Raw genomic sequence first — 27,476 nt, forward strand, 5'->3', positions numbered from 1 at the left:
CATAAGGTTGATTATTTTGATGTCTAGAATTGTCGTATAAAGCTTAAAAATTAAGTTCTAATTTTGGCTCAAGTTTTGGGCAGGCTTAATCTTAAAAGTTAAAATTTAAAATTCAAGTGATAAAAGAGTGCCAATCAATATGTTTGAAAATAAGAGAATGTGGAGTGTTATCACACACATTGAAAAATTATATTCTTGTATAAGTGTTTATATAATTAAGGAGATCATCCAAGACCAACATTAAATAATGGCTCAATAATGGTACGTGCATGACAACATTAAGAAAAAGATGTACCACACAAAAAACGTGAAAGGGTCCAGTTGCCCCTTGTCAACATATGGAAATTATTTGCTTAATTATTTGCCCCTAGTCCCCATATCAAAAATCTATTTTCATCCTACGTCAGAGTTTCATTCATACCTGATAAGCCTATATATACATGATCGTTAAGCAAATGCTCTTTCATACCAGCAGAGCAAAGCTTGAAGCATAACAACAAACCATGTCTATCCAAGCTAGTCCAGCTGCCATGGAATCGCTTCATCAAATTGCTAAGCCTCAAATTGTTCGACGGACAGCAAATTTTCAACCAAGCATTTGGGGAGATCGCTTCATCAACTATGATTACCAAGACATTGTACGTGATTAATAATCTCATGCAAATTAATTATTTCTTCAATATTAATATTCCCGTTTCTTTTTTCTCTCTCTTTTTAGATAAATATATATATATAGCATTACATATACTATATTCAATTTGATGCTGCAGATGGTTCATGCCAATAAGCAACAAGAAGTTGAAAAACTCAAAGTAGTAGTGAGGAGGGAAGTATTCAACACTGCAGTTGATTCGTCACAGCTGCTCAAGTTAATTGATGCAATCCAACGCCTTGGCGTGGCATATCATTTTGAAAGAGAAATAGAAGAAGCACTCCAACATATTCATGCTACATATCATGATCAAGAAAATGATGATGGTGATCTATACAATGTTGCTCTTGCTTTTCGGCTACTAAGACAACATGGATATAATGTTTCTTGTGGTACGTTAAATTAAGGAATTAATGTCTATGTATGCACACTAATTAAATTAATGTGTGTGATTTTGGCCAATTACTAATTTTTTTATTCTTATATATATTGTCCCATTTTAATTTTGAAAATGATCATGCAGATATATTCAACAAGTTCAAAGATGCAAATGGTACCTTCAAACACTGCTTAATTGACAATGTGTCTGGTATGCTAAGTTTCTATGAAGCAACACATCTAAGAATGCATGGAGAAGATATACTAGAGGATGCTCTTGTTTTCACCACCACTCATCTTGAGTCCGCAGAAAGTCATGTGGGTTATCCACTTGCAGCACAAATAACTAAAGCCTTAGAGAGACCTCTGCGGAAAAGTCTGGAAAGATTATATGCCAGGCATTACATGTCAATCTACCAACAAACAGCTTCACATAATGAAGCTTTACTAAAACTTGCAATATCAGATTTCAATCTTGTCCAATCTTTACACAAAGAGGAGCTGAGTGAGATTACTAGGTACACAAGTAATCTCTTAATTATGTGAACATAAAAGAGTTTAATTTGCAAGGTGCAGAATAGTAATTAATTAAGTTACGAGCTACTGATCGATATTGTTTTATTAGGTGGTGGAAAGAACTAGACTTTGAAAAGAAGTTGCCTTTTGCGAGAGATAGGAAGGTGGAGTTGTACTTTTGGATAGTAGGAGTATATTTTGAACCCCAATACTCTGTCGGCAGAAAAATCATGACAAAAGTGAGTATCTTGCTAACAGTTTTGGATGATATCTACGATGCATTTGGTACATTTGAAGAACTCGTGACCTTCACTGAAGCAATTGACAGGTTTGAAATAATTAAACAAATCCTTAAATGCCGTTTTAGTTGATTTAAAGATTTAATTATAATCTGTTGCAAAACTATATATATTACAAATTACAATATATGTTTCAGGTGGCATATCAATTGCATGGATAAACTCCCAGACTATATGCAAATATTTTATCATGCACTTCTTACCCTTTACAATGAAATTGAGGAAGAGATGGTAAAGGAAGGAAGAGCATACCGAGTTTACTATGCAAAACAAGCTGTATGTAATGCGTATATGATGCACAACTTTAATTTGCTCTTATGCTTTTAATATATTCATTGATTTAACATCTGTATGCATGTATGGCTGATCAGATGAAAGATCAAGCTCGATCTTATTTTGACGAGGCTCGATGGTTCCACGAAGGACGCATTCCAAGCATGGAGGAGTATATGCGTGTTGCAACTGTTTCTATTAGTTACACATTTCTTACAACCATATCTCTACTTGGGATGGGAGATGATGTTGTAACAAAGGAGGCATTTGAGTGGCTGTTCAATGACCCCAAAATTGTTAGAGCTTCCAATACAATTTTTAGGCTCATGGATGACATTGTCTCCAACAAGGTATATAATGTGTGTGTATGTAATATAAGAGATTCTAAGTACTATTATAAATGTGCATGTATACTAACACATCTTTTGGGTTCTATATACTTTTGCAGTTTGAGAAAGAGAGAGGACACTCTGCTTCTAGTATTGATTGCTACATGAAGCAATATGGGGTCACAGAGCAAGTGGCAGTTGATTTTTTTAACAAACAGATTGTGAATTCATGGAAGGATATAAACGAGGGGTTGCTTAGACCAACTGATGTGCCAATGCCTGTCCTAATGCGTGTTCTCAATTTGACAAGAGTGGCTGATCTCCTTTACAAAGGGGAAGATGGCTTCACACGTGTTGGAAAAAGGACCAGAGATAGTGTTGCCTCACTTTTCATCGATCCAGTGCCACTATGAATTTGTTTGGTTGTTCTCTATATATATATGTAGCCTTTTATTCTCTGCTTGAATAAGGTGTTGCTTATTTGATTGTTAGGCTCTTTTTAAGAAATGGGTGTTGTTGGGGTTACCTAGTGATCACTAAGTGTGTATTGTAATTTCTTCCTAAGATATATGTGTTTTGGCAGACGCGAAGCTCAACTTTTTTGATAAAGAACATGTGAATCTTGACTATCTTTCTTCTTGATTATTTGATCTTTGCAAGCAAGGCCATCCAAAATATATAAGCAAATTAACAATCAAAGGGATAAAATTCAAAGATAATATTTGTTAATTTGATCATTGTGGATTCTATTTAGGTTTCCTAAGAAATTCTTCAATCTCTTCTGGAAGCAGATGCTTGCTTATTCATCTGCTTCTCATGGGGTCTCAGAGCAACAAGTATTGAATGCCTTTAACAAACAAGTTGTGGATTTGTAGAAGGATATAAATGAGAAGTTCCAGAAGCCAACAGTTGTGCAAATTCCCATTCTTTGGCGTTTTCTTAATTTAACAAGAGTGGTTGATCTGCTTTACAAAGGGGATGATGGCTACACAGTACACACAAAGTGGTGAAAGGTATAGTGTTCTTCCTTACTTTCTATTGATTTGGTTCCACTATGGTCTGGTTTGGACATCTAAGGTTGCCTTTTATTCTCCCATTGAATAAGATAACCTCCATGAAAGAGTTGGGTCCTGCCATTTATTCTCCCATTGAATAAAACTGCAGAAAATGTAAAGTGCGGCTTTTGATAATGAAAATAACAATATTGGAGGGAATAGTGAATTAACATATTCTGCACCAGTGCACCTTACAATTTATGAGAAATCCATCAATTTGTTGCGTAATACACTTCGTTTAAAATCATAACTAGTTGGTTATCCTTTTTAGTTAGTAAATAGATGATAGATAACCAGTTAGTATGTCCCATTAGTTTTGATAGTTAAAAAAGGGGTGCAGGATTTCAGCTGATCTAGACCAATGAATGAATACTCAGATCGATGGAAACAATACAGAACAGAATGCACTTCTGATTCTCATACTGGAAAGAAAAAAAAAAAAAAAAAAAAAAGGCCTTTGATCACAAGTACATACAACTCTAACAAAGAAACAAAGGAACGTATAAACATAATATGTATAAAAGAACAGTGGTAACACACTTGGTATGGGATCATTTGTATCAAGGCATAAATATCATCCATCCTATGTATAACAATGATAAACAACATCATTGAAAATATACAATGGCTGATATAGTGCTCATCAGTGAACTAAACCATAGACCTGTGTTACCATCATGAATCTATAAAAGCAAAAAAAATACGAAATGATTGTTTCTACTGCTACCTCTGTATCTTTATTTTGTATACTCAATGCCAGGCAGAAGCTGATATCAAGTTCCTGTCCTTCCATCCCAACAGCATAGCCCCATCGTTCTCCAACAGTGTATAATGCTCTGAGTAACACCTCAGCAGACTCTTTATGACAGAGTTGACATATGAACTCAATGGGTATTGCCGAAACCCTGCCATTGTCAACCTGGACTTCCACTTGCCGAAGAGCTCATGGCGTTCCACCCTTTCCTTTCCCTCGCACGCAATGACATTCACAATATCTCTTGCCAAGCAATGCTGCTCCACATTGATTCTCTCCTTGCTGTTCCTTAGCAGGGCCACGTCAATGGACTCAAACATTGCCAAGTAGTAGTCTAGAGTTTCTACAAACCTATTGTAGAAAGGGGTTGTGTTTGTGTTTGATTCTTGCTCCACCAAAGTGGTCACTTTTGGAGACAGTGACTTCACCATTCTCAGAAGGCCGTCCCTTGGATTGTTCACGTCAACACTCTCATCTGGTGTGTGATGAAGCTGCAGGGGAAAGTTCACAGCAAGAGCCTCCCCAGGCCTGACATCAAGCATGTCGCGCGTGATATCAGGTGCAAAAACTGGCACTCCATGAAATTCAACTGGAATGTTAAATTTCTCAGAGATAGCTTTCAACCGTCTCCCTACTAACTCCAATCCTTCACCACGTGCATATTTAGAAACAGGGTCATCGATACCTGTAATCCGTACATGGGGAGCCCCACTGGGTCTTGCTGCAAGTGCTTGAAGAAGAGTCAACCACTGGGTTCCCTGAGCAATCTGGAAGTCTATAATGTGGATGCGGTCCTCATTTCTGCATGCTTCAGCAATGGCCCCATTGGCTGCCATGTAACCAAACTTTAAGTAGGGGCAGATCTCATACAGAATATGCATGTATGACAGCAAGTCCTTGCTTTCAGGCTCTCTACACCTAAGTGCACGGTAAATATTGGTGCCCGATGCCTCCTTCCTTGCTACCAGCCCTTCTACCATATAAGCTCCAAGACGCTGGATTGGTTCTCCACTGACAGACACAGCACCTCTAGCCTTTTCAATCAACTTTTCAAAACCATCCATGTTGTTTTCAGAGAGAGCTTCAGCACATGCAATCAGCAATTCCTTCAGATTACCTGCTGGTAAACCCTTCAGAGATACTTCATCCATCCCTTTGTGACGCTTGTCAATCTGAACTTCACCCAACTGCCTATGACTGGAAACAAAGGATGTCTGGCGCTGAATCACATGTGAACCCTGTTGCTCCTGGATCCACGACATGGACCTATGTGCCTGCCGCCTGCTGCTTTCTCCAAAAGAAGTGTTTGGTCTGGTGACTTCTTCTTCTTCTTCATCATCAGGTCCCATTAAAGCACTCTCCAATTTCTGTAAAGCGTGTTTTATATTCTGGTTACAATTTGCATCCTGTAACAAAGAAGCCCTACCAGAATAGAGCTGCTGACTGTCTCGACGACAGTCCACAGAAGGACTTAAGCTTAACCGACTAATACAACTGTTTGTTTCAAATGAAGAGTTGCGGGAAGGGCCGACTCCTGAGAGATTCTCCGTGGAGCTGTGCTGCTCCTGGCTGTCGCTCAGTGTAGTAAGTGAATCAGAATCAAAGTGAGTCGAAAAGGGTGAATTTGGTGAGTTCCCGATATCAAATTTCAATGACCCAAGCAACCTGTTAGGAATAGATGGAACAGTGGGATGAGAAGCTGTATAAGGTAAGCCTGCACCAGTCACACCAAATCCAAAATGTTGGTGCGAGTCCATGCTATGAGATTGGCATCAGCTATTCCATGTAACAACAAATCCCGATAGTATAACTATCAACCAGAATATGACCACCCTTGGTGCTTTCCCCAGAAACTGACAGTTGGAGCTTTGCAATCTTCTAGAAGGAGGGAACTTTCAAGATTCCAAAATAAACCTGCAATATTGATACAGAAAAAGGCCCATAAGTAGAGCTTCTGAGGCAAAAAAGAAAAATTTGCACCCAAACCTTATCACCAAGCAAGAACTTTGTTGCTTAAATGAATTCTAAAATCAATAAATATCCAAAAACAAAGAAAATTGTTATATGATTTTGAATCTTTTAAGTGATTATTTTTTATTTCAGCAATAACACCTGGAATGTATGTGTAAGCATGCAGTATTGCTTCTGCACGTCATATCTTAAGAATTCCAGGTCTTTCTAATTCTCGAAATGTTTTCAAAATATAAGGCAATATGGCCACCTACACCTTGACAAAAAGACCCCCATATAAGGCAAAGGCCTCAGATTTTCCTAAAGCACTACTAACCATTCTACTTTTTTTTTTTTTTTTTTCTGCCGCTAATCATTCTAATGTTTGGTTATTTCACTAATAGATTCCTGAAGTATAAAAGTAAATAAATGATAAGCATCAACAAATGAAAGATTGAACCCAATAGGGGAAGACTAATCAACTTCATCAATCGATAAAGTTCCAGGAGATACAAACTATGTCAAGGTGCATAATTTATATGGTAATTGAGAAATTTGAATTAGAAAAAAAAATTAACTTCTAAGTGAACAAATTAGAGGTAATTACAAAAAACCCTTAAACCACAAACCAGTTAAGCTGATTGTACAAAACCCAACAAACGCTCCAAACTCACTTACCCTCTGTTGGCTTGCCGAGAAAGGCGATAGAAAACAGATGAAACTTAGAAAAACTCAAGATTTTCCTTACTCCTCTCACCAATTAACCTAGACCCTCCACTCAGTCAAGCCCAATACCAACTACCAATTCTAATTTCTTCATTTCCCAAATCCCCAAATAAAACAAACAACTCAAAAATTCAAAAAAGAATTCAGATTCCACTCAACTTTCTCAACTACCAAACAAAGTATACCACAAAACAATTAATTCAAATATATATATATATATGTATGAGCAGAGCAGCTAATTTGGATGAATGAATACCTGTATTTTCTGTTTCTTTCTTCTGGGTCTTTGGCTTAGGCTGCAAGACTGCAACGTTTGGTGTTGGGCAAGCTCTGCTTCGGTCCAAGACACTGTTTTTCAAGTTGTGGGAGCTCTCAATTCGTTGAGTTTTCGAAAATAGAAGGCGGCTAGGCTTGGGTGGGTATATATAGGAAAGACAGAGACAGGGAGGGTTTGACGGCTAGTTTGTACGGAAGCTAACGGTGACGTAGACAGTAAATAGAATTTGCAGATTTCGCATAAGTTGGGTTAACGGAGAGAGCGCCGACCACAAGTTCCAGTGTTAATACTTAATTTGTAGAGTAGAGTAGATATGTAGAACATTCCTGGCTTTTTCTCGCTTTGGCTTAATCGGCTTCTTTGAAAGTCATGGAGGAGATGCCGCGACGCGCTTGTTCGCAGCATGCCAGACACTCGTTCAAAAACAAATTGGTTTTGTGTTTTGGAGTTCTGTCCCCATCGTCTAGTATGAATTTATTATGGTTTTTAATACCAAAATTATTGAGTTTTAAATTGATACCAAGCATTTAAGATAGCACTACAACATAAAGCATGTCCCATTGATTTGTATTATAGTATATTTGTTCGAGCTGGATGGCCCATGGATTGGAACAAAGTTTGATCTTCAATAAAAGTGGACGTGAGTTTGACTAGAGAATCATTTTGTCAAACTTGAGAAAAAAGTTAGGAATTTCATATTCCAAATTTTAAGATGAATTCTCCAGAGTGGATGGTTTTTTTTTTTATATCAGGTGTCGACTGATTAGTAAAGATACTGAGTATTCGATGTCGTTTTTTAAATGGTAATCGTTTCTTAAAACAGTTGTCATTGCGCTTCCATCATTATTTTTTATTTCAATTCACGACGAATTCATTCCTAAAGAGTATAGAATCGCAGAGTTAAAACTTAATTTCAAATTAACAAATCAAATATTAAATGATCAAAGCTGAAAAGTTTGCACTACTGGTCACTTGGTGAGCTGTAGATCCATTATAGAGATTTACTCTAGAAACAACTCTTATTATATGTATGTAGTTGTTCAAGTATGATTTGATGTTTTATAAATTTTGATTCTCTCCAATTTTTTATATTGGAAAATGAATTATTTGAATATGAGGCGTTTTCAATTTTACGAAGAAAAATATCACTAATAGTTGTAAGGGGTTACTTAGCTTAGAAGCTAAAGATAACTAAGGATATCTAGATCATTTTCATACAGCCATGTCATCAAAACAACAACATGGCAATAAGATTTGGAGGTGTTGGAGTTGTCACGCGCCGTGTGCGGTGGGTGAGTCTTGTCCAATGAGTAGTGACTACTCCAACTGTAAAATTCCCAATCGTTTAACCAAAAAACATTTTCAATCAACCGTTGATCAGCAATAGTCCAGCCGTGTTTGACCGGTGACGATCACGTGACTCGTACGTGACGAATGGAATGAGCGGTCTGTGTAAGTTTAATCATAAAAACAAGAGGAGGCCACGACAGCAGTGACACTAATGAAGCATACGCGCTGCCATGTGGACATAAGAATCTTATTCCCTTTGACTCCCTTGACCCTGACGTGGCACCCACTTGGAAACTTTCTTTCCTTTCCTTGTTACAAAGGAAAGACCGCTGTCTCATTCTTTTCTACCCCACCGTTGTTTCTTTTTTATTATCTGAAATAGCTGATTTTAATAACGGGATTTATTTTCTCTTTTTGGTTAGTGTAAACAGTAATATTGTATTGAATCATCTCAAAGTATATACACATAACAATTATTTATGGCTAATGTTCTTATCTCCACAATTCGTTTGTCATTCTATACTTCTTGTATGAGATTTTTAGTATAACAAAATATTAAGTTTGAAATATGGAACGAAAAGTTATTCTATATATACTAGTGTAATTAATTCATTATGATATGAATAAGGAGTAAAATTTTGAATTTCGCATAAATTTCAATGAAAATTTCAACGGAAATTTAAATTAGACAGAAATGATAAAAATTGCTATTAAAATATGAAAATTTTGAATGAAATTTTACCATATGTTCATTTAACATATTATCTACTACATTGATAAAAAAAACATTGAAGAAACTAAAATATATAATAAGTTTCATATGATATAAGATGAATATAATACGCGCTGGAGGCAAATACTGTTAAATAAAATTATTGTAATGAATAAATGAAATTAGTATATTATTTATACTTTATAATATACATTAAATCTTATATACTCTATACCCTAAAACTCTTTATACTCTTTAATCTATACACTAAACTTTATATTTTTTATAATCTATAGTCTATATTGTTTAAGATATGTTATATGATATTAAGGTTTAGTCCCTTTAGGATATTTTTAATTATTTTTTTATATAGAAATATATTATGGTTTAAAAACAACTAAACGAAACTCTCAAACGGTCAAACCAAACTTCAAACGAAACCCCAAATCTTTTTTTTCTTTCCAATTGCCCAAAGGCCTCAAACTTCAATCAACTCTAAACCTTTTTTTTCTCTTTTTTTTTTCTGTTCTTTCTTTTTTTTTCTTTTTTTTTTTCTTTCCTTCCTTTTCCCTCGTGACTCTCCAGTCTTCCCTAGTCATTTCTCAGTTTCTAACCTTCTCTTTCTCTCTCCTAGTCCATCACTTCTGTTATCCCTGATCTCTTCTCTATCCTCCTTCTCCCTCCCCGATCTCTTCCTCCTCTTTCTTTCCTCCTTCCCTGATTTCCCTCTCTTCCTCATCTCCCTCCCCGATCTCTCCTCTCCCTCGATCTCTTCTTCTTCTCCCTCCCTGATCTCTTCTTTCCTTTCGGCGACGACTGGCGATGAGGCCGGCTCTCCTCTTTCTCCCCTCTCTCCCTCTGGTCTCTGCTTTCCCAGCTTGAGCAGAAAATTTCGCCGAAATTTCTTGAATTTTGAAAAAATTTCAAAATTTCGGCAAAATTTGAATGAAATGTGTTTAATATGGTGTTTAAATTTTCATATCTCCAAAAACGAAATTTCGCCGAAAATTTTAAAATTTTACTCCTTGGATATGAGCGAACATTATTAATACTATATTTTTTTTTTTTAGTTAGGGAGAGGAGGAATCGAACTTACGTGCAGAGTGGGCAATTTCACGGCCCTTCCAAATGGGCTACACAATAACTGCATTAATACTATATCTTAAGGCTTATTTGTTATTTCACCCCTAAAAGTAATTTCTAGTTTAACTTCACCCTCTAAAGTTTATTTTGTATTACATTACTCTCTGAAACTAATTTACGTGTTCCACTTTGTCCACTTCCATCAATTCTAGCAAACCCATCGTTTGAAATACTGAGCTGTTATGGGCAAAATTGTTATTCCAGTCACAAACTCCACATGTCATGGTAAAATTGTAAAAAATAAAAATAAAATCCACAATTCAATAAAAATTACAAAAATAAACAGTCAAACCTCTCTCCACCTTCAGCAACCCACCCGCCCACCACTATCCCTTCCCTATCACCACAATCTGCACCGGTCGTCCCCACCACCATCACTGGCCGGTGGCCCCTTGCTCCCCATCCCCTCTTTTTTTTTTTTGTCTCCTTTTCTATCCTTCTATTTCTTCTTCATCACCTCTCCCCCTCTCTTCCTTTCTCTCTCTGGATCTGCAGATTGTGGGTTTTGGTTTGCTGATTGTGGGTATTTCGTTTAGATTTTTTGTTTTTGAATTTGATTTGCAAATTAGAAAATATAAGGGAAGAGAGAGAGAGAGGGTTGTTGCCATTGATGGTGTCAGGGTTGGCCGGTGCTGAAGGAAGGGAGGGAGGCCGATGCAAATCCAGAGAGAGGATCGCTGGCTCGCTGAGAGGGAGGGGAGGGGAGGGTGATGGGTGGGTAGGTTGCCGATGGTGGAGAGAGGTTGGGTGTGAGTGTTTTTTTTGTAATTTTTTATTGAATTTTGAATTTTATTTTAATTTTACAAATATCAAAATTATAAAATAATATTTAACTAATTTTTATGCACACATTGACACTACATCAACACTTTTAACAATTGATATTGGCAGACTTGACATAACTGGATTAAGTGAGATACAAGATATAACATCAGAGAGTAACGTAAAACAAAACAAACATAAGTGAATGATGTGAGATTTCGATATACTTTCAGAAGCAAACCAAATAATAAGTCTACCAAAAAATATAAATTTTTTTCTACTTATAAAATAATATGTGAATTAATTACACCAAGTATCAATACTACCATCGTACATAATAACTTTTTCAAAAAAAAACAAGATTGCCTTATTTATTAGGAGATGAAAATAAATTTTGGTACGGGCAAAGGGTGTAGCTAAGTTGGGTGCCAATAGAAAGCGTGACATACGCCTAGCATTGTTTAGGTTGTTGCATGTATAGTAAAATATGCTGCAAGTGAATCACCTTTTTTTGGCCAATATAGCAACATATATATGATTGCAAATTATTAAGGATAAGACTTCCATTATTTTGTTAGATATGATTGTGGCTCTTTTCCCTCAAATTCATTGTATGTACTATCCAACTTGGCCACCATCTTTATCATAAATATATATATGTGGATGTTGCTGTTGCTGTTTGATTATGGATTTTAACTAAACCATGCCTTGCCTTGTTCATATGCAAAAGCCTCGCTTAAGTCATGGAAATTTTTTCTTTACAATTATCGTATACCATGAATCTTTCATGTTTAATATTCTACTAATCACGTGATTATTTATTATAAAAAATTCTACTGATCACATGATCATTATTTATTGTAAGAAATTTATTGTACATATATATACAATAATTGTAGAGAATAATTTTCTAAGAACTTTGAGTGAACAAGTAAGCTACTACAAGAATGAAGAAAATACATTTTCTCCCACCCATATAGTGAACTCTGCTCCCATGCTTGTTCCTTAGTGATCTTATTATATTCTTTTATCAAATATCATGTTAGTATGCTTTGGTGTCAAACTATACACCATGAGGTCCATGACCACACATTAGGTATGATTTCACCATCGGTCCTAATTTATAATTGACAAAATAATATTTCACGACAAAGGAAGGAACAAAGAACTTGTTTTGCTTGCCCTAACCTTTTTAAAATATTTTATCGGACAACTTATCCTCATTCTCAAAGAAAATATAAAAAAAACAAAGAGTTATTGAAGCTGATTAATTGGTAGAAGGATATAGAAATAAAGAATATTGTTGAGTAGACTTAATAGTCAACACTCACTTTCGTATGGATTTGCTAGCTAGTGTATGTAGTATATATGGCACAAAAAAACTATATGGAAAAAATCATGATTGGCACTTGACACATAAGCTTCCCTTTATATATGGCCTTATCCCAACGCAAATGAAATCTATCTCATCGATCTCATGAGCACTTCATTTGTCTATACTTAATTTAATCTCTGTTTAATTAGCAGACAACCATGAATTAATTGTTGTTGAAGAGAGAATCACAGTACTTTGCTTTTTGCGTCATCAAGGAATAAAAGGATAGAGGAAAAGCAGAGATCTTTGGTAATTTAGAAAAGCAGAGATTTGCAAGCATCTAAAAGCCAAAGAACATGCATGAATGAAATGAACTAAAACACTTTTAGCAATTTATGTTTCACATCAATCGCACAAATTAAAGGTGATCAGCACTTTGCCTGCGTTTATATATATGACTGTAGCCTGTTGAGTGTACAAATCTCAAGTAGAATATATATTCCTAAGTTTAAATCGATCTCTCTACTCAATATCAATTAGTATTACCATTTATACATAGCTATAAGCCTATAACAATATATAGTAGCGAAAAACACTGATCCTAGCCTCTAACAATAAACGTATCCGTATAGCCATCAACTATTATTGCAAATTTTTAGATTTCAATTAACGTGACAGTATTTTATTAGTATTTATTAAATATTTTTCTTTTATTTGTTAAATAAATGAGTTCTAAAATGAGTTCTTATTTGTTAATTATTTAAACAAATGGATTCTAGAATGGGTCCAGATATAACTCATATATGGACCCATTCTAAAACTTTTAATAATTAACAAGTAAGAAACTGTCATATTTACATGAAGGGATGAAACCCAACCTATTATAACTCTAATTCATTTTTCCACCTTCTCTCACTAGTTAGACTAATCCCTTAAATTTAAAACTGTCATGTTAATTATATGATACATTAGTTAATTAGTATAAACAACTTAGGATAAAAGTTGGTACTCCTATAATTACTCATTGTTTAATTAATCCAACTTGCTCCTTTTTTCAATGAATATCCCAGTTCAAATAACTTTCTTTCTTAGAGAGATAGTGGCAAATCCATTCAAATAGTTTTAAATATCATTACCCTATGACCCTATCCATGCTAATAACCTTTATCGAGTAAAAGTTATATTTAATAGATATACACATATATTGTTTTTATTTCTCTTATCACCTACTAGTTTCACCTTCATCGTATCGTATGTTTGTGTATGTGCACATCCCAACCCCAAAAGATGCTAGCTACTCATGTTTTGCACGAAAAATATATAATATATGGCAATGCTTGGATCCTCATGTTTGAGGACCAATTTTGACTTCATGGCTAACTAAATGAGCTTCATCATGGGAGAAAAGAGAGAGTTGAGATAGTCGATTCTATCATAATCTCATTTGATATATTAATCATGAAAACAATATTGGTCCTCAAATATGAGGACCCAAGCATTGCTCTATAATATATATGGTGCAAGCATCTCAATTGAAGTGAGTCTCTCCTACTTGTACTGTCTGTTTATTTGGTCTGGCTAAATATGTATCCACTATTCGACGTACATATATTGTGTTTGTCCAAAACACATTCCAGCTAAGGATATGAACAACCATACATATTCAATCTTACATTAAATACCAATATCAATATCACTTTTGTTTTCCTAGCTAGCTTAATATTACTTGGATTCATATTCATTCAACGAAGTCATCTTCAGTCTTTGGATAATATGACCCATTTTCTCGTGTCTCCCCACTGTACATTATTAAGTCGGCATAAAAAATATAAAATATTATTGCATGTCGCTCGATCCTAAAAATAATCCACACAAAGCCTTTCATTCCATTTGGTCAACCTTAAGAATTTCACATGGGAAATATGCACAGCCGGAAAAGCCAGACAAAATTAGAGCACACAGAGTGCGTTCCCATTTCTCACCTGTGGTACAACCCACACGTGATTAAATTCCTCAAAGTACTTTTGATGTGATGTGTGGCCGTGATCGATCGATTGATTGAGAATTCTTATAGCGACAGGATTCAAAGTCAAACTTGCGACCCTCATCGGTACGCTGACAAGTGCCCATAGGCTTTGACCAGGCTCTGAAAATGGAAACTTGTTCATGTTGTTGACTTTGATATCATATATGAAAATTCAACTACGTGAATATTCTAATGTTTATTAATTATTCTTTTTCCAAATTTTTTGTCTCAGCCGTTTGTCAGAGTTTTTATTTAATATTAATTTATAATTTTCCCACCTGAAATGTGCTGGAGTTTATATTATTTTTCCTTTCTTAATTCCTTTTTCAAACTTGACTACATCCTGAGGTATTCTTTTCGAAATAAAATGCCTCGAGTTTAAATCATCCCAAAAATTGTAGGGGGTGTTGATGGGCCATGGGTGATGGGTTAGTCCTTTATCAGTCCATCCGAGTTGTCTAATCACATAGGTCAATGTCCAATCAAGGCCCTTTGGAAAGAGCCCAATAAATAGCTAAGGGCCTGAGGCCAGAGCCAGCCTGGCCCATAAATCATATAACGTATGAGATGATGAGCACTTCCATCTTTTTTTTTTACCTTGTTTTTATTTTTTTCCGTTTAACTACGCAATTTAAGGCACACTTTTAAGACACCCATATCCTTATTGTATCATATTTGTATCTTTTGGCATTCTTTTTGTATCCTTATACATTACCTTTGGTATACCAATAGTTTTGCCATTGAAATCAACATTGTCGTAATGTGTAAAAGTTATTAATATTTTAATTAACTATACAACACATTTCTTATATCATATTTGTAACTCTCTATTTCTCTCATTCTTTATCTTCCTTCATTCTGCACTAGACCACCAAAGGTGGTTGATCAGTGATCGTCGGCCACCCTTTGTGGTCCAATGGAGAGAGAGAGAGAGAGAGAGAGAGAGAGAGAGAGAGAGAGAGAGAGAGAGAGAGAGAGAGAGAGAGTTTTGGGAAAGGGGAGGACCACCAACTACCGATCGATGGCCAACGGTGCAAGGTGGTGGAGGGGACCCAGGCATTGGGGCTGGACAATAGGTTTTTTCTCTTATTTTTTTCAGTTTTCAGTTTTTTTTTTTTTTACCTTTTTAAGTATAGTGACAAAATTAGGGGGGTTGGGTGTACATAGAATCCCTCTACCAAGAACTAGGGGCTTGGTTGAAGAAAACAAGTTAGCTCTTGTTGGGTATTGTATAGCATGAATCCAACAGGCCCATAATAGATAGGGAGATAGAAATTAAATATAAGCAAACTGGAAAATGGTCCAAACAACCCATGTAGAAGTCTGCGTGTGCCAAGCTCACTTGGTTTGACCTATATACGATCGTTCCCCTATATGGAATATGAGATTTTTTGAAGAAAATGATATTATGAGAACTTGAAGAGAACAAAACCACATGTACCCACATGTACATCTCACATGCCCCATGGACCCCGAAAGCCAAGAGGGCATGCATGGTTGCTTCAACCTCATGCCACCATAAATACGATGTATCTTTGCCTCCAAGTTAAATGTGATCGATCAGCACAGTCAATACCCAATGGTGCATAATAAAGAAATTAAACCAAGTCATGCATGATCTGCTTGCATATATGTTGAACAATTATTGAGGCCTTGAGGGGTTGCCACTTTATTTGTGCTCCACTCCTTCACATTAAAACTCACACCGTACGGACAAGAAAAATTTGAACTTAATTGAATTATATATTATGGGGGCCAGAATAACATCTTAATTAATTGGTTGCATTATATGTCGAATATTGTTGCAAAATTATATACCTTGCTACGTACCTTGCACTAAAATATAATTCGATGCTATCTTCAACTCCCTCATTAATTATCGTTAATTACAATGAGGAAACTCTCATGACTAACTCTCTTATTGATTATAAACTCTTAGAGGCCAATTAAGGTTGAGATTGGAAAGAAGACTCAACAAAAAAAAAAAGTTTGAGATACCTACAATTACATGCAAATTTTATGCATCAAGTAAATTTAAATATTTTGCGTGCATGAGAATTTTAAAGTTTAAATTTACAACTTATTCTGTGTTCATTCTTTATTATTAAATCACTTGTGCGGACTAACATTCAATTATAATATATTTTTACCTTTCTAGATTGGTGCAAATTTAAATTGAAAAGAAACAAGAATTTATAAATCAATTGTAACAAATCTTAACCAAATGGTCGTCTAAAATTTTCCGTTTGGAACCTTTTCGGCCAGTTGTACAGTGGGGTTCTAGGGGGACAACAAACCCTACCTGAACCCTCTCTTTTTGAGCTTTTGTTTGAGCTCACTTGACCATTTTGCTAATAATTAATTATTTCCCACTAATTAGCTTTATAATTACCATAGTGAGTTAATTAATAAAGTGATGAAGGTGATCCAAAGTTCTGCTCATTTGAACAACATCATCATTAAAAACATTGTTTGGGCCCCTTATAAGCTCATACTTCCTAGCAAGACCTAGCCTTCACCTTTCTTTTCTCTGCTTTTTCTTTCTTTTGAAACCAAAGGCTTATTTTCAGCATTCTGCGTCTGTCTTTTGAAGCATTCTTTGATATCATCGTCAAAGACATTCTGCTAGCTATATGATTTATCATTCACTTTCATAGCAATTTACTAAATTAACCCCCACATGCCTGCCTCGGACAATATATATTTGTTATCCTCCAACAAGTTGGCATTAATTGTTTTATTCTTTGTTGGTTATATTTATTTATTGAGCATCCCGTCGTGACCTCCACACCAAGAGGCACCATGGAATTTGGATTAATAAGCATGGCCTAGTTGTCGGTACATTTTCAGATTATATATAAGCAAATATGGAAAATGCTGGCAACAAAGGTATAAATTATTATATGTATAGGACACACTAGGTATGTATAGATTATAATTGTACTCAACATTAAATTGGTGTCACAAAATTATATTTGTACTTTTATGCATGTGGCTAATGAGCGTTCTTTCAGTAGTACGCATCATATATACTAATCACATTATTTATCATATATCTCACAGATATATAAGTGAATTTTACCTCTACCAGACTTGTATACATTATACCTACAAATTAATGGATTCCATCTCTATAAGATATATATATATATGCCATCATCATGTCATACAAACGTACACTAAATTCTAATTAATTAAACATTGAAGTACTCTAATTCTAAAATGCACGGTGCATGTCGTTTTAGTTATAGGCACAATGTCATCCCAAACAATATAAGTAGAAAATCTTATTTCTCTATTCTTATTGCCTCAGCCACAAAGTAAGCTATCTCTACAAGTAGATTTTGATCAATGACTGCATGCCTAAATCCTAATTTAATGTCCAAAGATACGACAGCTAGCTATCTGTACCTCCAAAACCCTTCCTCTGATTATGAACTTGGTTATTTTAGCATAAAAAATCATGACACATGAGTTGAATAATTTGAAGAAATAAAAAATGTTATCGAATACAAACACGCATCCAGGGCAACATCAATATTAATTTATTTTAGGCTTAAGTACATTTATATCCACCAACTATAAGGTCCATTTCAAGTTGGTCCACGAACTATAAAATATTTCAAATTTTCCATTAATTATAGGGTTCATTTCAAGTTGGTCTATAAACTATAAAACATTTCAAATTTTCCCATTACTTATAGGGTTCATTTCAAGTTGGTCTACGAACTAATATAAAACATACAGAATGGTAGATAAAATTGGGTTGACAAAAAAACCGAATCGAACCGGATTATTTATATATATTTTTTTATTTATTAAATAAAAATTATATATTTTGAATAAAAAATGTATAAAGTGTTTTTGGAACATGCTGGGTATGAACCCATGACCACTTGAGAAGAGTGAAAGTGTAAATTCCCACTACACCAGTTAGTTATTTATGATATTTAAGTATATGCAATATATTTATAGGCATATTGATACTTAAAATATAATAATTTATAAAATTATAATTGGTATTCTACACCATAACCTTATACACTAAACCATAAAGTTTGAAACCTTATACCTTAAAAATTAACCCTATACTCTAATAACTTTAGTATATAAATTATAAATTATAGTTTTGGACTTTTAGTAATATGTTTACAATATAGAAACTATAAATTATATAAAATATAAACTAGTAAAATTTTTAGACTTTTTGCAATGATAATATTTAAATAGAGACCTAAAATAATATCTAAAAAAAAAAAGAAATGATATATAAACTATATTTAATTTTATAAATTATTATATTTCAAGTATCAGTATGTCTATAAATATATTGCATGTACTTGAATTTCATAAGTGCTTAAGTGGTGTAGTGAGAATTCATACTTTGACTCTACTCATAAGGTCATGGGTTCAAACCCCAACATGTGCAAAAAAACAACTTACACCTTTTTTATTCAATATATATAACTTTTATATAATATAAAATATATAATAAAATATGTAAATATATATAAATAATCCGGTTCGGTTCGGTTTTTTTGTCAACCCGATTTTATCTACCATTCTGTATATTTTTTGTTAGTTCGTAGACCAACTTGAAATGAACCATATAATTAATGAAGAAATTTGAAATGTTTTATAGTTCGTGAACCAACTTGAAATGAACCCTACTGTTAATGAGAAAATTTAAAATGTTTTATAGTTCGTGGACCAACTTGAAATAGACCCTATAGTTGATGGATGTAAAATGTACTTGAGCCTTTATTTTATTATTTAAGCAAGATTGAAAATAGTAAAAACCATATAATCAAAACAAGACTTTTGGTTTTTATTCAGGTATTTGTTTTTTTTTAATCTTGGTATATACAGATAGATGCATGAGGTGGGTTCTGCAGACTAATTGGAATAGTCTAGCTAAAACAATATTATTCCTGTAATTGTTTTTGTTCTTAATTCTAAAGTGACTTAATCTTAAATCTAATGGCACTAATCTAAGTCATTTTCATTGAGGTCAGTTGTGGGGTTCACTAGCTTGTTGTCAGCTTAAATATCTTGCTTTGTCTATTAGCATTAGGTGTGTTTGGTTGACAGTTGCTCACTACCAATCTCCCAATTTGTCATACCCATTTACTGCTAAGATCAACATACAACCACTTCGTATTTTAACACATCAATAGCAATAGCTGAGAATTGAGATGATCAGTCATTACTAGCTAGTCTCTAGCTAGTACTGCATTCATTCATGAATATTTTCATAAGATTTGAAATCAGAATTTTCTCCCACAAATGAGAGACTGAGTTCCACTACTAAACCAAATGATCATTGACTCTTTACGAACAATTGAGAAAAAAAAAATATGTTCCTAAAAGTTTAAAATAACACTTTTATAAACAAAGATTATTTGAGATGTTCCTTTAACAAATAATTTGGCATCTTAATCACGTTGTCAGATTGTTAATTAAGACTATTGAATATGTATATGAATTTTTATTTGAAAGTATGATTCAAAATAAAATTTTGATAACATAATATATCAAATATATTAAGATATATATAGAACACTATAATAGAAAAACTCTGATGAAAATATTCAAATTTAATTATCTTTCTTTTTCCAATTACAAAGAGGTTTGAACCTATCATCTCTGCCCTTACCTCACCATCTCATGCGAGTAAGACTTATTGGTACATCAAATTTCTCATTCACATGCACAACTTCTCTTTTCTATGTACGTTCAACCAACTCAATCTTTTATCTTACACACGTACGTATCTAATTTGTACGAAATATTAATATGCACACAAAATTATATAATAAGAATTTATGTCATATCAATAATTTTTTAACACTTGACTCATCGATATATGGAGTTTAAATTTGTAAATCATCATTGAATATATTCATATGACGTATATATTTTTTACTACCGACGAACTCCTAGTCTCCTACTATATATCATGGGAAAAAAACTGCTAAGCATCTACATCAGTTTTGCCGTTTTGGAGAAGCTGTAGTTTTCGCAGAAGAAAATTCATTTTTGACTTTTCTTCAATACATAGCCATTTCAACCAGTATCTTTCTGAAGTAGCAAATTCTCTGGTCCCATGATGTACGTACCGAATGTCAATGACTCAATGACATTCAACCTTGAATTTTGATGCTAGCTATTCCAACTTCCTATATGGTGACATAAAGCGAGATAATCCTTCCATTAAGGTTTTTTTTTTTTTTTTTTTAATTATAATATAACCAAAGCAATTTTATTGAAAGAGCTAAGAGTGAACGTCAAATCCTTCCATAAAGGTTACGAAGTCAAATTTGAAATAAATACTTCTTCTATTTACCGAAACAAGTGAATACTTGTATCAAAGTCAACGTCACCTAATCACAAATTCAAGCTAATCTCAGTCCCTAATTCCATTAGACCCTTATTAGGCAACCAAATGCAGAACCGTAATTAATTCTAGCTCCTATTACTCCGTAAGCGTCAGCCCCACAAATCTATGTGCTACCACTCTTGGATCATTCCATGACAATTAATCAAGATTGTAATATATTTGTTCTTGTGGGAATATATAGTTATCAAATTGAAATTGGTGCACCCACAATTTGGGTCCTCAAATTAATAGTCTCCTTACTATACACACCAACCAAGTGTCTGAGAGGCAACCTACCCCCAATCCAAAGATAATCTAATTACTTATGATATTAAACTATCAATTGTTATTTAGAACCACAAGTTCATATGACATTCCATTTGGTCGATAATTCAAATTCCTAATATATATGATAATATAACATATTGAATTCTGAAATGTTGAGACGTCACTAATTTGGTAATATAACATGCGATACTGAACTGAAGAAATTTTGTGTATTTATTAATAATATTTATTTAGTTTTTAAGACACAGAAGTGACAGAACCCAACTGCTAGGCACATTGGTCCATTCACACAAACCGAGGCCATTTAGGGAGGCGCGTTTCACTTTCGTTTCCATTTTCATTACGCGAGCGGCGACTCACGGAATTTAAAAAGCAACGAAAACATCTGTTTTAGTGTTTTTTGCATTTTGCTTCCTTTTTTTCTCACGCCAACTTTAATTTTGTTCGTAGATCACATTCCTTCCTCGTCTTCCCATACTTGGAATCTCTCTCTCTCTCTCTCTCTCACTTCCTCGCAACACTTTCACTTGTCTTCTACACTCCAAGAAAACATGTAATTGTTTGTTTCTCAGCATATTACAGGTAACAATTCCAGACTGTTAGTGAAGCTCTATGTCAAATACTCAAGTGCTTTCGTTTGATTTACTCGTTTTGGTTTTGCTTTTTTTGCTTTCGATTTCTGTTTGTTTTTGTTTTTCCTGTCGTGATCTGTTGGTGGTCTCGTTTTTCTTGAATCTCCGTTTGGTTGCCGAGAAAAAAACAAGTTTGAGTTGAAGAAAAAGCAAAACCGTCTTTAAGTAGGTCCCATATGCTTGCATTAGGCTGAATTGGTTCGTTGTTTATGTCTATGCCATACTTCCTTTCCTTTTATGTTTTTTTCTGAGCAACCAAACAGAGGCTACAGAGCATTATTGGATTTTTGATTATGTATATAAATTTGATTAGCAACATCTGTTGATATCACATGGGGATCTCAGTTTAGTTTGATTTGGTGCAATGGGAAGCAGATCAAGTAATTTTCTTTCACTAGCATCATCTAATTTAGTATTGCTGAGTTTTGCTTTTCCCACATTAATTAAGCTTTTTATTAGGATAGAAACCGTAGGGTTCTTATTCCCCCAAAAGAAATTTGATTAATATTAACTGTTATTTTCTTCTCTCAGTACTGTTATAAAACTTTTAATCTTTAAAGAGTTGAGTTAAATCTAGTTTTAAGCTACAAGTGGATTGGTGAGGTCAGGCTTGTTCCGTGTTAGTTTCTTGTTCAATATATTGAAATGGGTGCTTGTATTGTATTAGTTTAAGATATGGTTTTTCTCCTTCAACGCTAGATTGTTCTTTTAAATAATTTGGAGTTTGTTAATTTTAGTTTGACTTTTTTTTTTATGGCCATGAATAACAAACAATTTGTCCAAATTTGACCTCATGACTTTCGAGTTCATGCGTTTGATATTTATAATAGTCTACAAACTAGTGCCACTTCTTCTTCTTCTTCTTTTTGACTTGGTCTTGATGTAAGATTGATGGGTTATTTTTCAGGTCTGACAATGGCTTAGATAATTGAACTGGGAATTAGAAGGTGTAATTGAGGAGATGAAAGGCGAGCCAGTTGGGCTCATCATTGGGGTTTCAATAGGGGTAGTGATTGGAGTGCTTTTGGCAATCTCTGGATTCTTCTGCATTAGGTACCATAGGAAGCGCTTGCAGATAGGGAACAGCAGTTCTCGGAGGGCGGCAACTATTCCTATTCGTGCTAATGGTGCTGACTCTTGTAATATGTTGTCAGACTCGACAATTGGTCCAGATTCACCTGTAAAATCTGGACACAATGGCACATCCTTCTGGCTTTGGCTTGAAGGATTTAAGAAGAGTAATGTGGTCTCGATGTCTGGAATACCCGAGTATTCTTACAAGTAATGTTTCCAGAATACCTGTTCCATTCATGCACCTGACTTGTTGGTTTGGATGATATGTCTTTTTTTATCATTATCCTTTCTCTTTACATGTTATGAGGATGTTCAGTATGATTAGTTTGGAACTTTCCATACATGAATGCTAAATTGTCCTAGCATTGGTGCTTTAGACCACAGAAACTATTTCTTGTTTCATATGGAAAAATATGAATCATGTTCATTGGAAATATTTCACATTCTATCTTTAGTGTCTTTGTGATAATATGAGTTGACTAACTAGTAATGGCTGAATTCTGGGCATACCTGATGGAGAAACTAAACTGGAGTACTTGTTATAAACATTTGAACATCAGATGATCAATCTATTTAGAATAAGGAGGATTGCTTGAATGCTTGTCTGAATTTAATCCCCATTACTTTGTTACCTTTGTTATGACAGAGTCCTTGAATTTCAAAGGAATGCGTCCTCTTATATACACATATACTCACACACATAAACACACAAACAAGCTTGAAATGCCTAGACATTAACTATATTTTGCTTCATCTGTTATGTGAGATGCCTAATGCCATTCATTTAAAAATGCAAATGAGATTTGATGTTTCATTATGAATTATTAGATTTCTTTCTTCTTAAGTCTTAACTGCTGAGTACTTCTCGCTTCTTTATTATTATTTTCTTTGAAATTATATGTATATATATATATTTTTTTTTTTTGAAGGAGAGGCAACTTATTTTGGCACACCTAAGTTCTTGACCTCTTTCTCATTTGGTTTATTAATTTCATTTGCCAATGGGATTCATACAGGGATCTGCAAAAAGCAACCTATAACTTTACAACATTAATAGGGCAAGGTGCATTTGGTCCTGTGTACAAAGCTCAGATGTCAACAGGTGAGACGGTTGCTGTAAAAGTTCTTGCAACTGATTCTAAGCAAGGGGAGAAAGAGTTTCAGACAGAGGTAGTGATTGTTTATGATTAATACTTTACTATTTTAGGGTCCCTACAACAGTTATTCGCTATAATATAAATTTATTGGAAATTTTTGGAAGTGTGTGGGACCTTCATGAAATTTAAGAAAGTCAGTCCACTTGCAGATATTTTCAGGAAAATTACTTGTTGGATCTTATTGATAGAGCAAATTGTCCCATAAGTTAACAGATCATAATCATGCTAATCTATTCACATTTTTCTTTTGCATATGACATCACTTAGGTGCCTTGTTTATGCTATCAATTTCCTTTTTGAGAAAATATTCTAGATTGTTTCATCAATTATAGTCCTTCAAGTTCTTCTTCTTGTTCAATTTCCCATCAGGTTAAGCTATTGGGAAGGTTGCATCACAGAAACCTCGTGAACTTAATTGGATATTGTGCAGAAAAAGGCCAACATATGCTTGTATATGTCTACATGAGTGAAGGCAGTTTGGCTTCTCATTTGTATAGTAAGTTGGCCTTGAATTTCCCATATTTTTTCGTTTCTATATGTATGAATGCTATTCAGTATAAGGAAAGCAGTATGTGAATAGAGAATTTATGAAATTTGCATTTGAGATAACTTGTAGATTGATTGAAATCATTCAATTCGAGTTTATGTGTATGCATCATTTGTAGGCCTCTGGGTGGCTTAATGTTTGTTGTTTAGGAGGTCGTTCTTTGTAGCATCACACTTCCAATATATGCATCACTTTTTAATATATCCATAGTCTACTCGTTTCAATTCTGTTGAAGTATAAGAATTCTTCCAGCTTTTCTTGTGAGAATCTGCAATGTGAACCATTCATAAAGAAGATGAAAGTTAGGAACTATGTTTGTGTAGTTCTCAGTCTTGCAGTCATCTCATTATTTTATGTAATAGATACTGGTGGACTATATAAGGTGGATATGTGGATGCTAGATAAACATTTTTGGTGGCTCTGTTTGTAGGAAAATGTGGTCTACTCTTTTACTTTTCTGTGATGCAAATAATGTTGTCCAATTGTCTCATATCCTCTGGAAGGATTTCCACTTCCTTCCCTCTCCCAAAGGGATTAAGATGTTGACCTTTTCTTTTAAAATAAAATCATTTCTAATATTATTCTTTCAACAGAGGAATGGCCAGTAGATCTTGTATCTCTTATGTTGGTGCAGCCATATTTCATGGAAAATTTGTATGCACAGTTATCTATTTTGGATAATAATGCAACTTTCTATACTAATGAATATTAGATTTGTCACTCAAGTTGATGTTTGTTTTAATGGTCATCGTACTGGCATATCTTATTACACTTCCATTCTTGTAATGACTGCTGTGATATGCCAACCTTGTGAGTATTATTGTCATCTACTGCATTCAGCTAACTCAGTATAGAAAGAGGAAAAAGGTTAAAATTTTCCAGAAAATGTTGATTCCATATGCATATATAACATATAAGATATTCAATTGAAAATAACATGCTTTTCTTTATGTAGGTGAAAAGCATGAGCCATTGAGCTGGGATTTGAGGGTTCATATAGCTTTAGATGTAGCGAGGGGATTGGAGTATCTTCATGATGGAGTAAGTAATGCCTACTGCCCTAAACAGGTTGCCTTTGTACCTGTGCATGCTCAAGGTGTTGATTTATTAATTTTCATTTTTTTACTTCAGGCCGTTCCTCCTGTGATACACCGGGATATTAAATCTAACAATATTCTGTTGGATGAATCTATGAGAGCTAGGGTATGTCACTTTTGTTAATTTCTTTTATCATCATTATTTCCAAGAGTAGATTCCAGAAAATATCATGCTGTTGGAAGGGGAGTTTTTGATTTACTTCCTTTCCAAATATGGAAGAAATTCTTGCATTTTGGACCACATAGTTGTTTAATATGCATATATATATGTACTTAAACAATAAAATGTTAGGCTGCCACTTATGGTATTATAGAGGGTTATGCTGGATCAAGCAGGTAGCTGATTTTGGACTTTCAAGAGAAGAGATGGTGGACAAACATGCAGCTAATATTAGGGGCACTTTTGGTTATCTTGACCCGGAGTATATATCTACAAGGAATTTCACCAAGAAAAGTGACGTTTACAGCTTTGGAGTTTTGCTCTTTGAACTTGTAGCTGGAAGAAATCCTCAACAGGGTCTTATGGAATATGTTGAGCTTGTAAGATCTCTCTCTCTCTCTCTCTCGAAAAAGGAAGATTATTATTTACTTTTGCTGCAGAAGTATATATCTACTTAGAAGCCAATGAATGCTATTAATTTGCATATCTAATGAACTTTCTGTATGACTAATATAGGCAGCAATGAATACGGAGGGGAAACTTGGATGGGAGGAAATTGTGGATTCCCGTCTTAATGGGAATTTTGATGTGCAAGAGCTCAACGAAGTAGCAGCTCTTGCATATAAATGTGTCAACCGTGCCCCAAGAAAGCGGCCTTCCATGAGAGACATTGTACAAGTGCTATCACGGATGCTCAAATTGAGGCACAATAGAAAGCACCATATGAAATCCTTGTCAGCCATGACAGATGAAGTTACAATTGATGTAAACCAGCCAGAAACCAAAATTCAAATGGCTGAACACCAAAGAGAGGAGTCTGTGGACAGCATGGGTGATGCCTATGAAGTATAGACGATAGTTTTTCCATTTCTTCATTGGTTTTGTTCCTTGGTTCTTTTGGCTTTGCTTTTGATACATGTGCAGTCTTTTATGGGCTAGAAATAGCAGATTTTCTGTGATTCCGATTTCTGATCGAGTGACATAGGATTCAGTTGAGCGTTTACTCTGTAACATAGTTCTTTTTCTTTCTTCCTCCCTACTTTCCTCAAATGACAGATTTCTATATTTGTATACATACATAAGCAATGGAAATGAAGGAAAATTCTCCCTTTCAACTTATTCCCTGGTTTGTAGTGTTATATAATTTTATTACTGGAAAAAATAATAGATATGTCCCCTTATCTTTGGTCCATGTCTCATTTTGGTCCTTAAATTTCAATTTGATTTTTACTTTAAAAAAATATTATATGTTTAATACAGGACCATATTTACACAAAAAATTATTAATATTGATGTGGTGTTTTTAATTCATTCAAATTATAACACTATTAACATGGATTCGTAACACCACGTCAGCATAACACATGGTGTTATACAATAATTTATCCGTTACACAATATGATTGCTATTTACACCTTAAATATCAATTAACAGATAATTATTAAAAAAAAAATTGATCTCTCTCTCTCTCTCTTCTCCCTCGAATATAGGCTGGGCGTTACTTTGGTCTGATTAGTCAAACCTAATAAGGCCCAAACTTTAATACATTACTCGCTAGTCCAAATCCATATTTAAGCTTGTTTTTTTTCTGGCCATGAAATCCATATTTAAGCTTTTTGTTTTGCCCACAAGGCCACAATCCATATTTAAGCTTGACCAGTAAAATAACACCCATATTTAAGCAA

General features: G+C 34.4%; 3 protein-coding genes across 3 annotated transcripts; 2 read left to right on the forward strand and 1 right to left on the reverse strand.

Annotated features, from left to right (window-relative positions):
• Window positions 1-462: 462 nt before the first annotated feature.
• On the forward strand, window positions 463-3,043 carry LOC147298188 ((-)-alpha-pinene synthase-like). The gene is made up of 7 exons (XM_086229975.1): window positions 463-638; window positions 771-1,044; window positions 1,176-1,548; window positions 1,656-1,874; window positions 1,983-2,121; window positions 2,217-2,468; window positions 2,567-3,043. Exons 1-7 carry the CDS (start codon window positions 504-506, stop codon window positions 2,858-2,860), a joined length of 1,686 nt encoding a protein of 561 aa, XP_086086101.1. The 5' UTR covers window positions 463-503; the 3' UTR covers window positions 2,861-3,043.
• Window positions 3,044-3,989: 946 nt separating this feature from the next.
• Window positions 3,990-7,460, reverse strand: LOC147298189 (scarecrow-like protein 21). Its single transcript, XM_086248709.1, has 2 exons — window positions 7,189-7,460; window positions 3,990-6,170 (listed from the first exon to the last, which is right to left on the reverse strand). The coding sequence occupies exon 2, from the start codon at window positions 6,011-6,013 to the stop codon at window positions 4,253-4,255; it is 1,761 nt and encodes a 586-aa protein (XP_086104835.1). The 5' UTR covers window positions 6,014-6,170; window positions 7,189-7,460; the 3' UTR covers window positions 3,990-4,252.
• A 13,940-nt stretch (window positions 7,461-21,400) lies between these two features.
• On the forward strand, window positions 21,401-26,910 carry CRLK1 (Protein kinase superfamily protein). The gene is made up of 8 exons (XM_086239694.1): window positions 21,401-21,706; window positions 22,664-23,037; window positions 23,847-24,000; window positions 24,357-24,483; window positions 25,490-25,575; window positions 25,666-25,737; window positions 25,968-26,171; window positions 26,308-26,910. Exons 2-8 carry the CDS (start codon window positions 22,718-22,720, stop codon window positions 26,641-26,643), a joined length of 1,299 nt encoding a protein of 432 aa, XP_086095820.1. The 5' UTR covers window positions 21,401-21,706; window positions 22,664-22,717; the 3' UTR covers window positions 26,644-26,910.
• The last annotated feature ends 566 nt before the right edge of the window (window positions 26,911-27,476 follow it).

The sequence above is a fragment of the Dryas octopetala genome, chromosome 1 (assembly GCF_963921425.1).
Source record: "Dryas octopetala chromosome 1, drDryOcto1.1, whole genome shotgun sequence".
NCBI classification, from domain to species: Eukaryota; Viridiplantae; Streptophyta; class Magnoliopsida; order Rosales; family Rosaceae; genus Dryas; species Dryas octopetala.